The sequence below is a fragment of the Lissotriton vulgaris genome, chromosome 9, assembly GCF_964263255.1.
Source record: "Lissotriton vulgaris chromosome 9, aLisVul1.2, whole genome shotgun sequence".
NCBI lineage: Eukaryota > Metazoa > Chordata > Amphibia > Caudata > Salamandridae > Lissotriton > Lissotriton vulgaris.
Window position 1 is genome coordinate 128,335,751 of NC_141697.1, and position 13,683 is coordinate 128,349,433.

At 45.5% G+C, this 13,683-nt stretch overlaps 1 protein-coding gene across 11 annotated transcripts in view; it reads right to left on the minus strand.

The window, feature by feature from the left end:
• SMOC1 (SPARC related modular calcium binding 1) overlaps window positions 1–13,683 on the minus strand; it is a 798,909-nt gene that overhangs the window by 266,543 nt on the left and 518,683 nt on the right. For all 11 annotated transcript variants that reach the window (XM_086937178.1, XM_086937176.1, XM_086937174.1 and 8 more), the window contains one exon: window positions 4,900–5,092. In XM_086937178.1, the coding sequence (XP_086793304.1) occupies window positions 4,900–5,092 (193 nt within the window). The remainder of the gene's footprint in view (window positions 1–4,899; window positions 5,093–13,683) is intronic.

The window sequence follows — 13,683 nt, forward strand, 5'->3', positions numbered from 1 at the left end:
CAAATGTGCATAGGATAACCTTCAATTTTCTGAACAACTGATGATGATAGTAAGCATGAAGCCTTTTAATTGAGGTCTTCATTATGCAAGTAGCAGCCCCTCTTTCTGGTGGTAGGCAGGACTACTTGCAGTCGGTACTCATGCTGGCCACGTTTAGGAAGGATTTTTGGGGGGAGGGAATCCCAATGCTGGCAGAAACCTCAGCGGGTAAGGCTGTCTGATGCATCTTTACGCTTTACTAAATCCAGTCCTGCTTCTTTCTCCACCAGCTTCAAATTTTGATGGGGGAAGGGGTGGAAAAACATAGAGTAGACCAGACTGGGACTCTGATTATAAATTGTGTGGAATGGGGTGGAGTATTTACCTTAACTGGAAAATACCATCATTCCAGGTTGCAGTTCGTATCGGGTGTGGTTTCTAGAAGTGAAAATAAATCATAAAATACAGAATCTGTATTTACCACTCCAAATTCCAAATGTTTTGTATGATTTGCTGAAAGCTATAGGTTTGATTAAGAATACTCCAGAAAACAACAACAATCCCTGTAAAAAAAACTTGATTATTCAGAGATCGCAATTATAGGTGGTGCAATGTTTATTTATTTATAATACTTCTAGAGCGCCCTATCACCTAACAGGCATCCGGGCGCTGAGCCAACAGTGTATAATCAGACCAGTGTTCTAGGAGACGCAAGAGTGACCAGTTACGAACTAGGAAAGAGAAAAGTTTTTAATCTCTTTCTGAAAAGGAGGGGATCCTCCATTTGTCTCAGCTCCCGAGGAAGCCTGTTCCTCTTCGTAAACAGCACGTTCTATAAATTCCACATCTCCTATCACATTTCTGCAGGTCAAACCTACCGTAATTTGACATAAATTGTGGGGAAGACAGATTTAGGTGCACTAAGCAACAAAATCTGCAAGTTATGTCCCATTTTCTGTTCAAAGTTCATGATGGATGAAATTTATTGCACCCGATAAATTTCGAATGCATGGATCTCGGATTTTCTCTTGTGTGATAATTTCCCTTTACCACTTTGAGGTACCCATAGTTGGGCCCTATAAAGGGAACACAACACAATTAAGACCAGGCCTAAATGCTAGAACCGATGCATGTGGACCTAATATCAGTCGATAGCTGCCACAATCTGGTGTGCTGCTTGGGCAGTGAATCCTACACTATCTATCTCTATAGGTCCCTGTTCTGTGTATAAAAAAGTTCCCGGATAGTGCAACCCAGTGCTGAATGTGTTAAATACTGTTGATGCAGGTGAATACCAAACGTGCAACAAAATGTGTGAAGGGGCATGGGGTGCCTCACGGAAGTAACATCATGGGAGTCCACGGGTTGGTTCTCACCAGTGGACTCAGGTTCTCATCATCAGCACACCCGTACCTTAAAAGAAAAAATGAAGACAAATGAGTAATAGTGATGGTGAAGTGCACATGTGCAATAGAACCAGTAAAGAATTTACTTATTACGTGTACTTGAGCGTTGCTCTAAATACTAAAAAACTGACCACATAAAGTAGATCCTAGCATATAGGGACCACTTTATGTTTTAAAAATAGCTAAAACCACAACACTAGCTAACCATCTTTATTCTGTGCTGTGGGTTTGCTCACATTAAAAGGACACTCTGCTGCCTCTTTACATCATAGAGAGCCAACATGTTTCATTGCCTGTTGATTTAAAGGCAATTTCTTCAGGGCATGGGTCAGTACCACCACTCTGCTTTTCTTTCACAAATAAATGTATTCCTAGAGAACAATTAAAAATACAGACAACACATAGTTAGCCACACCCAGGCACATCTCCTGCGGAACAGTTACCTCACTGAGCCATTAGCCATTCGACCACTCTCCCCATAGTTACCGCTTAGTTGCTCAGTCTGAGCATACCAGTGACCTCCTTTCTCCTTTTTGTCACTGTGGCGAATCTAGCTCCAGCTACTGTTGTTAGCCTGCGGGGAAAGGCACATGCATTTCCCTCATATATCAAAGTCAATGTGTGGGCTTGGCTATAGCCTTGTTTAGCGTCTACATTAAAAACCTTTTGGGCGTATTTTCACATTAGGCTGCTCAGCCTGAAAATCCCCTTTGGGTGCATTTTCACAATAGGCTGCTCAACCTGTGTATTTGTCCTGTACCACGCTCCACTCGTGAGTGTAATTACAAGAGTCTACATAATCAGTGTTTCCTAATCATAACCCGTACACTTACTGGCCTCGCTAATCCCATGCCCAGTCAGTGTTGCGGCATAAATGGGGAAAAGGAGGGGGGGCAAATTACGGAAGAACCGCCTGTTATCCCCAAGTGAGTGTAACCGCCTCCAGCTCAAAAAACGGTAACCTCCCTCGCTCCCTGCTTCTTACCCGGGAAACGCCGGTGCCGTGTGATTACTCGCCCACGCCATCGTCCACGTAAGGTGAAAATCAGAATGCAGGAACACCTTAGCACCCTGTAAGCAAGTAAACTCACTACCAAATTGGTCCAGCACTTTGTACAACAGAATAATCACCACAAGAGTTTTAAGTGGACCATATTGGAAAAGGTGACTGGGGACAAGTTCAATATGGAACTTAGATTGTCCAACAAAGAAGCACGCTGGATCTACAAAGAGGGGACAGACAACCGGGGCCTCAATGATTCCATTGAGTGGAATCGTATCGGCTTTTAACACCCACCAACATAAGGGTAGCAATAAATCAGCAATAGTCTTACCCGGCGTTTCCCGGGTAAGAAGCAGGGAGCAAGGGAGGTTACAGTTTTTCGAGCTGGAGGCGGGTACACTCACTGGGGACAACAGACGGTTCTTCCGTCGTTTGCCCCCCCTCCTCCTTTTCCCCATTTATGCCGCAACCCTGACTGGGCATGGGATTAGGGAGGCCAGTACGTGTACGTGCTACGATTGGGAAACACTGATTATGTAGACTCTTGTAATTACACTCACGAGTGGAGCGTGGTACAGCAGAAATACACAGGTTGAGCAGCCTATTGTGAAAATGCGCCCAAAGGGTTTTTTCAGTCTGAGCAGCTTAATGTGAAAATGTGCCCAAAAGGTTTTTAATGTAGACGCTGAACAAGGCTATAGCCAAGCCCACACTTTTACTTTGATATATGAGGGTGATGCATGTGCCTTTCCCTGCAGGCTAACAACAGTAGCTGGGGCTAGTTCCGCCACAGTGACAAAAAGGAGAAAGGAGGTCACCAGTATGCTCAGACTGAGCACCTAAACGGTAACTATGGAGGGAGTGGTCGAATGGCTAATGGCTCAGTGAAGTAACTGTTCCGCAGGAGATGTGCCTGGGTGTGGCTAACTATGTGTTGTCTGTATTTTAAATTGTTCCCTAGGAATACATTTATTTGTGAAAGAAAAGCAGAGTGGTGGTACTGACCCATGCCCTGAAGAAATTGCCGTTAAATCAACAGGCAGTGAAACATATTGGCTCTCTATGATGTAAAGAGGCAGCAGAGTGTCCTTTTAATGTGAGCAAACCCACAGCACAGAATAAAGGTGGTTAGCTAGTGTTGGTTTTAGCTCATTTTTAAAACATAAAGTGGTCCCTATATGCTAGGATCTACTTTATGTGGTCAGTTTTTTAGTATTTAGAGCAACGCTCAAGTACACGTAATAAGTAAATTCTTTACTGGTTCTATTGCACATGTGCACTTCACCATCACTATTACTCATTTGTCTTCATTTTTTCTTTTAAGGTACGGGTGTGCTGATGATGAGAACCTGAGTCCACTGGTGAGAACCAACCCGTGGACTCCCATGGTATTACTTCCGTGAGGCACCCCATGCCCCTTCACACATTTTTTTGCACGTTTGGTATTCACCTGCATCAACAGTATTTAACACATTCAGCACTGGGTTGCACTATCTGGGAACATTTTTATACACAGAACAGGGACCTATAGAGATAGATAGTGTAGGATTCACTGCCCAAGCAGCACACCAGATTGTGGCAGCTATCGACTGATATTAGGTCCACATGCATCGGTTCTAGCATTTAGGCCATGTCTTAATTGTGTTTTGTTTCAGTGAGTGGGGGGCTGAACTGGTTTATATGGTACCCCTCAGGCTCCTTAGTGAATTGAACCCTATAAAAGGAAAACTGGGAGATGTGATAATTATCATACAGTTGTAATTCTGAAGGCTGTGCAAAACTCCTGTTTTCACTGGAATTATAACTTAGTCCTGAACTTGTAATCAGTTCTAAATGGTCTAATTTTAGGCCATGTTTGTGGGAAGCAGCGAAATGGCATGCTAAGACCTCCTGGCTTGTGGAATGGGGTCCTGGACTACTTGATCCCAGGCCAGGTATAGAAGGACTGCTGTTTGTAATTTTTGTCCTTCTGAGCACGACTACAGACTCGATTTGAATATAGGCTGTCTTCGCGGTTTGTGTTCTTTTGAAGTGAACAACACTTTTATGTATAATGCATTTTTCTATTCTGGGTTATTAATTGTGTGGTAATGAGCTTAAGTGATGTCTATTAATTTATGGTCACTATTTGATAAGTTGAACAGGAGTGATATATGTTGTAAGTTGCTCACGTAACATGGATTTTATTAAGCTTTTACTAATTTGACCCGTATGCACTTTGGCACGTGAGCACTTTACCCATTGACTTCTCTTTTGTAAAATCATCATGAATTATTTCTTTCGTCGTTTTAACTATACACAGTGATAAGTTATGTTTTTTATTGTGTTTTAACTGTATGTTTGATGTACTCTTTTATGGTGCTAGAAATAACCGAATAAAGAAATTTCCACTTTTGACTTTGACTCTTTTGTAGTGACGGCGTGTGACGTTGGGGGAAACTTCTGTGAAAAAGGCATAACAGAAGAAGAAAGTTTGAGTTATCATACAAGTGCAACTAAATACATTCTTACCGAGTTGAGGTTCCAGGCACAGGGCGTCCTGTGTCTACATGGACACACCAACAATACCCCGTGGATTGGTGACATTGCACAGGTTTGTAGAGACCTCCTTGACCACATTCTGGGATGACGGTACCTTCCCTCGGTGTTTCCTTTGTCTCGTCCAGGGCTCTCTGCCTTTCCTGATCACAGGAGTACATTTTTTCTGAAAAAACATGATAACAAAGATGGAAGGAGATTCCTTTATGTGAAAATGGTGGTCTACGGATCCATTTATTTGTGCTGTTAACAATCACATATAGCTTGACACTATATATATATTGAGGAAGTTCAGAGAGGAGTTCCCACTCTACTGCAGACTTTATATTGGTTAACAGTACTAAAGCAAATCTAGCTCAAAGTAATAGGCCAAATAGCCTGACATTGGGAAGTTCTTAAATTGTGAAAATGTCAGTTTAAGCTTAACATTTCAAGCTAAAAAAAGGAGAGAAAAAACTGAAATTAGGCAGTTACAGAGTTGCAGTTATTTCAAGTAACTATAACTCGCACCCTCACCAAGCACCGCTTATGACCTCACATGTTCTGTGACATCATTGATTGCATTACTGATGACAAATGAACTGACATCATTGACAACAACTCAGTTATAGTTACTTGAAATAGCTATAGCTGTTAAATTTCCTTGCTTTTTGAAGTTTAAAACATTATATTTAAACTGACATTTTCACCTAAACTATAACTTTAGCCTTGGTTTTTTTCCAGTGGGTGTGTGTGGTGGTGTGGGTGTGTGTGTGTGTGTGAGTGTGTGTGCGAGTGTGTGTGCGAGCGTGTGTACGCTCCTGTTTCAAAGAAAACGCTGCACTCTTGGGGTCCGCTCAGGTAACTTTATTTTAATCTGCAAGGACGCGTTTCGGCAATGGGCCTTCTTCCTGCTTGCTTTGTATTAAAAAACTGCACTGGCATATCCGTGCTTTCATTTTGCATCCTAGATAGTCATTGGTTGCTTTGTGTGATAGGAGGAAGGGGATTGGTTGAATCGGGGTCAATGGCTTCGCCCCATCAGTTCGTTATTCTGAACTTTTCCCTGTATGAAAGCACACTACATAAAATCAGGCTTTTCATATTGTTCCATACATAGGCATTTATCGAGGTGCGCCAACAAACAATAGGGTGTTCTTTCACCTCCCACTTGTGTAAAGTCAATGTCGTGCTGGTTACCTCAGTCAAACCCCTCGTCCAACCGCTGGAAGTAATGACACATAACACAGGGATCGGTCATATTGCCGGTTTCCCAACAGACTGCATGGCTGATGACAACGTTGTTGCTGGTGCCAGAAATATCTGTGCAGTGGTGCAAGGCACCTTGTACCTCGCTTCCTGGTCCACCAAAGGGTGTGTGTGTGTGTGTGTGTGTGTGTGTGTCTGTGTGTGTGTGTGTGTGTGTGACCAAGACCACAGACGTGGTTGAAACAAATGTATGTTCTAATCCCACAGCCTTTTTCTCTGCAGGGAATCACAACGCAGTTGTTATCACGACCGCGTTGCTCCAGCCTCACGGAGGTCACTGCTCACCAAGCTATTAGGAAAAAGAGTTTCTTTGTGCTTGGTGACATGAACGCTCATTTCAACGATCCACTGGATATGGAAGCGAAGGATATTTGCTCCAATCTTCGCTCCCTACAGCTTGATCTTATCAATCAGGACCCTACGCATAGATTAGGGAACCTTTTAGACCCCATTTTTGGTTACCGTTCTGGGGTACAACCTCTCACTCCGATCCCGGTCCCCTGGTCTGATCACTTTGTGATTCCGTTCCTGATTCAGATTGCAGAGGCGGAGTCTAGGAGAGATTCTGAGCAGAGGTATCAGCGACGGAAATGGAAAGGCTTTTCGCAGTCTACCTTCAGTGAACTAATTACAGTAGGTGGTCCATTAGGAGGAGTTGACTGTGAAGTGGCCCATCATGAGCTACATAATCGCATTTTAGGTGCACTTGATAAAACGGCCCCCTTGCGGAATGAGAGAAGCACGAAGAATGTGAGGAAAACTACCCCTTGGTACACTCCGGAACTTCAACTTGCGAAATCTGCCTGCAAGAAGCTGGAACGAGAGTGGCGAGTCAGCTTCTGCCCGGGGATTAAAACAGACTATAAGAAAATGCAAAAAGAGTACTATAAGGCTATAAGGATCTCCAAAGCCACACACTATAAAAATCGCATTGCGGAGGCTGAAAATTCCTCGAAGGAACTTTTTAAAATTTTCAAAGAGATATCTGTAATCTCGAACAATAGTGTGTCTTCCGCTGATTCAGTGGAAACCTGCAACAACATTGCTCAATACTTTGCAGGTAAAATTACGGACATCTATGCCAATTTTACGGGTAATCTGACTAATGGCCCTGATTTCGGCAGTAGTAGGGAGGTGGGTTTATTAGATTCAGAATTACCCAGCTTTCAGGTCCCTGCTGCGGAAACACTAGTCACTGTATGCAAGAAGGTTAAATCAGGCTCCCCCCGTGATCCGGCCCCCCCCAAAATACTCAATGCCAGTCTGGATGTGCTAGAGCCTCTGTTCAGACATGTTATCCAACTGTCTTTCTCCTCGGCCACCCTTCCAGGAGACTGGAAGAAAGCCATAGTTTTGCCGATAAAAAAGAAATCTAATGTAAGCCAGGATATACTGGAAAATCTCCGTCCTATCTCCCTTTTACCTTACTTGGCGAAAGTGACGGAAAAACTGGTAAACACTCAGCTTATGGAGTACTTAGAGTCAAACAATATGTTTCATAGCTCTCAGTCCGGCTTTCGAAAGAACTATTCCACTGAGACTGCCCTGCTGAGAGCAACCGAAACTTTACGGATCGGAGCTGATGAGGGTAACACTATGGCACTTATCATGCTAGACCTCAGCGCCGCATTTGACACTGTGGCACATTCCACCCTGCTACAGTGTCTGAGCAGCGCTGGGGTTACCAAGGCAGCATGGGGATGGCTCAAGGACTTTCTCTCTGACCGTAGTTTCCAGGTTCAGAGAGGTATGTTCCTCTCCAACAGCGTTGCCTTAGAACAGGGGGTGCCTCAGGGCTCTGCCCTGAGTCCCACCCTGTTCAACCTGTATATGGCTCCATTGGCAGCTGTAGTTCAGTCATACGGCATAGATTTAGTATCTTATGCCGATGACACGCAGCTGCTCATCTCCCTGTCACAGTCACCCAAGTTAGCAGCAGCCAATTTTAAAACCTGCATGCAGGAGCTTGCTGGCTGGATGAATCAACACTGCCTGAAGCTCAATGGGGCTAAAACGGAGGTGCTAGTGATAGGGGGAGATGGGGCGAGCTGGACTCAGGAATGGTGGCCGCCTTGCCTTGGCTCTCTGCCCATCCCGTGCAGTGAGGCCAAGAACTTGGGGGTCTGGGTTGATCCTAAACTCTCTTTTGAGAGTCATGTTGACAAATTGGTGGGGAAAAGCTTTGGGGTTATGAAGACCCTATACCGCACTCTGGACCTTCTGCCACTTGAGGCCAGACGCATTATGATCCAAGCTCTGGTCACTTCTCGTGTTGACTACGCGAATGTGCTGTTATTAGGAACTACGGAGAAGAACCTGAGAAGACTGCAAGTGCTGCAAAATACGGCGGCCCGTTTAGTCCTCAGACTCCCCAAAAGAACAGCATCCAAGCCTACTTTGGCTGCCCTTCACTGGCTTCCTATAAAGAAAAGAATCCTCTTTAAAGCCCTCCTCTTTTGTTATAGGATAACTTCTGCAAAAGCGCCAGGGTATTTGAAGGACTTGGCTATCCCCTATCTACCCCAAAGAGCACTTCGCTCTGTGGGTATGGGTCTCCTTACAGTTCCTCGTGTAAGAAGGGCCAGGATGGGAGGCCGCTCCTTTCGGGTGCTGGCAGCCACCCAGTGGAACAGCCTTCCTGCTGTGATCAGACTAGCCAAAACTGAAACTATGTTCCGGAAACTTTTAAAAACACATCTGTTTGCCCTCTAGGGATGGATGCCTCTGCCCTCTTGACTCTCGCTCCACAGCGCGGGGATACGCCGTGATGGCGTCACCAGGCGCTTTAGAAACCCCTTTATTATTATTATTATTATTCCGCATACCTTTACTCCGCAAGTCGTAACAACGACTTGCGGAGGGGGGGCACTGGAAGTTGGAATAGTATAATTTACTATTCCAACTCCAGTCTATGCGGACATTAGGGAAGGCGTTGGATTTTAAATCCAACACCTCCTCCCCATTTTATGGGGGGAAGGTGTTGGATTTGGTATAATGGTATGCGGAATCACAACGCGCTCGTGATAACGACTGCGTTGTGATTCCCCGCTGAGACAACTTTTCGTTATAAACGTTGTTTACCGGTTGAAACGCATCGTCTTTTCTGCCAGGAATAAACGTACCTGCTGCATCTATCGTATGGGCTTGCCTGATTTCCTGTTCCCTGGATCTCTGTTCCGTAAAATATATATATATATATATATATATATATATATATATATATATATATATATATATATATATATACACACACAGACGAAGGTAGACCCATTCATCTGTGCAAAGGATTTCATTATACACCCTGCAACAACGCCTCAACGCGTTTCAGCCTTCCAAAGGCCTTGATCACATGATGCACATGAAGAGTGCCTCCCAATATATAAAGTGCAAGTGCAATAACATGTGACAAACATATTCATAGATATGGAAGAGTTTTTCACAAAGCACTATATGAACACATTTGATTATCGTAATGATTTACACTTAAATGTAAAAGCAATAATCTAGTTAAATATTTACCATTGTATAAATCCCGCAACTTTTCATTTAGCACTCTCAACAGGTTAGATTCTTCTTTTTATTGCTCTAAAGAATACCAAAGTGTATGCCTCCCCTACGCATTTTGGTCTTACGACTTTGATCATGGGTACAATCCTTGACAGTGACCAGCAGGAAGTTTGCATTTTAAGGGATTTATGGGCCTTGAGTGAGCCTCCCCAATGGGAATGTTATTAGGGCATTCTGGTCCTGGTAGTCGTCCACAATGTTGCTAAAGCCCTCCAATGGGTTGTTGCACATCGGTGATGATCTATTTTCATGGTGAGCAAGCATACTGTTCGTTGAGACACACAGACGTCTGCGATAGCAGCCGTTGCCATCTCTTTTGTTAAACTTGTGGGCGGTGCAGCACTTTTTAGGTCTCGCCTAAGCAGCGCTTGCGCTGTCTCTTCAAGATATTCTGTATTTGGAATATGAGCTTTAAGCTACACCCATCTTCTGCCCGTGTTTTTAATTGGCTTCTTTTACTGTCTTTTGGCAATGCTTCTTTTTCTTTGGTTAATTTATTTTGTACTCCCTCTTTAGTCCTTCCTTTTCCTTTTTTTTTTAAGTTTCAAAAACCTTTATTGTACATAGTAGCATGTTATACAGTACAGCACATATTGGTCAGTCTTCAGGTCGAGCTATTGCCATACATACAATAACAGTGGTGTACTTCGCCGTTCTCCCCTGTCCCACTCCCCCCGCTCCCTCAACTACCCACCCTTCAGTCCCCCCCAAACTCCCCCTCGACTTCAACCAAAAAGACCAAGCTTGACAAATGAAACCATATGCAGAGTTTCAACAAGACGAAAGTCCTCTCGCCAGGCAATTCAATGTCTCTTGCAAAGTAGCAGGTGTTCAGATTCCGTCGCTGATTTTGTCAGTCCAGCAGCGACCCCCGTATATCTCGTGCCCTCAATATCTTGTTATATATCAACGTTTTATTGCACCATCCCAAGCATACATCACACCCCCTCCAAGTCCACCTGAGCTACCCCAGCACTCTCATCCTCCGTATGTTGACTCAGGGGATAAGTTGTCAGGGGCGCGATTTCATCGGCAATTGTTCCGCATAGGCGTGAAGGTGTTGCTGCCAAGAGGATAAGTCATGGATGCAAGCCTTAAACTTAGGCGCCCTGCCCCTACCCCACCTACAGGCCACCTGCCTTTGTGCCAAAAGCACTCCCAGTGCTAGGAATCCTCGGTGTGGTGTTTTAATGTCTCCAGTCAGCCCCAGCAGTGCTCTAAGGCGGGTGGGCTCGATCTGAGTACCTATCATGTGGGTCAGGCCCATGAATACCTCCTCCCAATAAGTAGCCCCTCGAGGACACCTCCATGTCTAGTGCATGAAGTCCGCTCCTCTCTGACCTCAGCGCAGGCATTTGTCATCTTCCCTAAGGTGGAGCAACCTCGCCGGGGTATGGTAAAGCCGGTGTAGAAACTTATAGATCAATAAGCGCAGCCTGCTGCTGCTGGAGACAGCGTCTGTTTGTAGCTAGCTCGCCTCCCACTGGTCGTCCGTTAGGGGGCTACCAAGATCCTCATCCCATTCCCGACTGGCCCTAACTGGGTGAGGGGGAGGCGCACTTTGAACCCTCTTATATAGCAGTGAGATAACATGTTTGGGAACATCAGTTTGTAACATTAGATGGACCAACTTGAATGTCTCCGGCTCCTTCGGGAACTCCGGGGTTTTAGCTCTAATACTCTATCTGAGTCTGGTGTAAAGAAACACATCAATGAAGGAGTGATCGCTCTCCCCAAAGAACTGGTCCTTCGTGCAAAATTCCCCCAATATACAGATCTCCCCAGGTCCTATACTGCAGTTTATCTAGCAGGTTTTGGCATATCTTTTCAGTCATAACTGGCAGCAACGGGCAGTGTCGCAACGGCACTCTAGGGGAGTACATTAGTTGCACCCCCTTAGCACGCGCCAACCAGTTCCACACTTCACTGTACAGTCAACCGTGGATGGATCCCTTTCCCTCTCTTTGGTTGGTGTGAACAGATATCCCTTCGGGGGAACAGGGGTAATGTACCCGTCCTCCACTGCAAGATGGGGCATGAACGGGGGTGGATGAAACCAATACACCGCGAAGTGTGCTTGTGCGCTATAATAATACTGTTCGAAATTAGGAACGTCAAACCCTCCAAATTGATACGGTAACATTAGTGTGGCCAGCGAGAAACGTGCTTGCCCCGGAACTTACACCCTCTTATCTCTCAGGCTAGCCCGCAGCGGTCCAGTCTCTCTGCTTCCTCCTATTTCCTGTCCTAGTGTTTTCAGCTCGCCTTCTAATTTGCGCAGCTCTCTACGTAGATCTTTTAGGATCCCCCTCCCTTGGAGATGCACCAGCCTCGCATCGTCACTTTGAATGCCTCCCAGACCGTCGTTAAACTTGCCACTGAGTCAATATTCCTAGCGAAGAAGTCCTGAATATCCTGTTCCACCTCCGCTTTAAACATGGCATCCTGCAAATGTAGGGGGTTCAGCCGCCAGTTAAGATAGGGGGACTGGTCTATTGGTTTCTGAATCGTCACCAGTACCGGGGAGTGATCCGAGTATGTGCGGGCCAGATGCGTTGCCCCATTAACCCAATGCGCCATGCCCACCCTCACCAGTACATAGTTCAATCTGGTCCAAGTGTTATGCACAGCTGAATAGTGTGTTCCTTCCTTCCGTAAAGGATGCTTGTGACGCCATGTGTCCAATAAATGATCAGAGTCTAGTATGTCATGCAGGTTGCGCTGGACAGTGGTGTAGTGTGCTGCCATGGCTAGAGAGCGATCGTTTTTGTGTCTACCACAGTGTTTAAGTCCCCTCCCCAGAAAACATACATGGATCCAAGCATGAGGAGTTTGCCTCTCAGCATGAGTAGGGGGTGCACGTCATCTGTATCGGGCCATAGTAGTTCGCAATGGCGACATCACGTGAGTTCAATTTACCCCAAAGCAGGCAATACCTCCCATTAGGGTCCACCTCCATCCCCCCTAGCACAAACCTCCCTCCCCGTTTAATAAGAATGGCCACCCCCCTGGAGTAGCCTGAGTATGATGCAAAGCATCTATGGGAAGCCCATTTCGTCGCAAATTGGGGTGCGCTTCCTTGCTGAAAATGCGTCTCTAGCAATAGAGCCACATCGACATGATGGCGATCTAGATATCCCAACACCTGCCTCCTTTTCCTCGGATCGTTCAATCCTCTCACGTTCCAGGAAATGATGTGTAGATCATTCCTATTACCTGTAGCTTCAATCATTGCATCTATCTATACCATTCTGACTTCTGCTTTTGTCTCGCTTGTCTTGCTTAAACATAGGGTGAAACCATCCCCCTCAGATCTTCCTCCGGCCTGGGTAAAATCCGGGTAGAAGGCCAGGGTGGTATTATAGGTTAGGTTAGGTTAGGATTTATTAAGCGCACAACTCACCCTGGGCATCTCGGCGCTGACTAGCACCTATATCTAGAAGTGAGAGAAAAAGGGGAGTCTATTTACTGAAGAGAAAGGCTTTCAGCTGTTTCCTGAAGGAGCCATAATTTGAATTAGCATGTAGGGTCTGCGGGAGTTGGTTCCAATATCTGGGAGCTAGGTAGGAGAACTCTCGACCACCTGTCCGAGTCATATCGCACTTGCCCTTTCTCCTGAGCCAAACACAATGCCGTGTCCCTGTCCCGATAATTAAGGAAGCTCTTGATCAGCGGGCGCGGCAGCGCCCCTGAAGGCGGGCGTGCTGCCAGCGATCTGTGGGCCCGATCGACAGTCATGTGGGCCGAGAAGGAGTCCTTGCCGAAAAGATCCCCCATCAGTTTTTCCATGAAGTCCTCCATTCTGCCCGTATTTGTCGATTCTGCCAGGCCCAAAACTCGAACGTTATTTCTCCGGGAGCGTGCCTCTAACACCTCATTCTTATCCGCTATTACTTTTAACAGCTTGTCCATCTGAAGCATGTATTGTTTATTGGCAGCCGC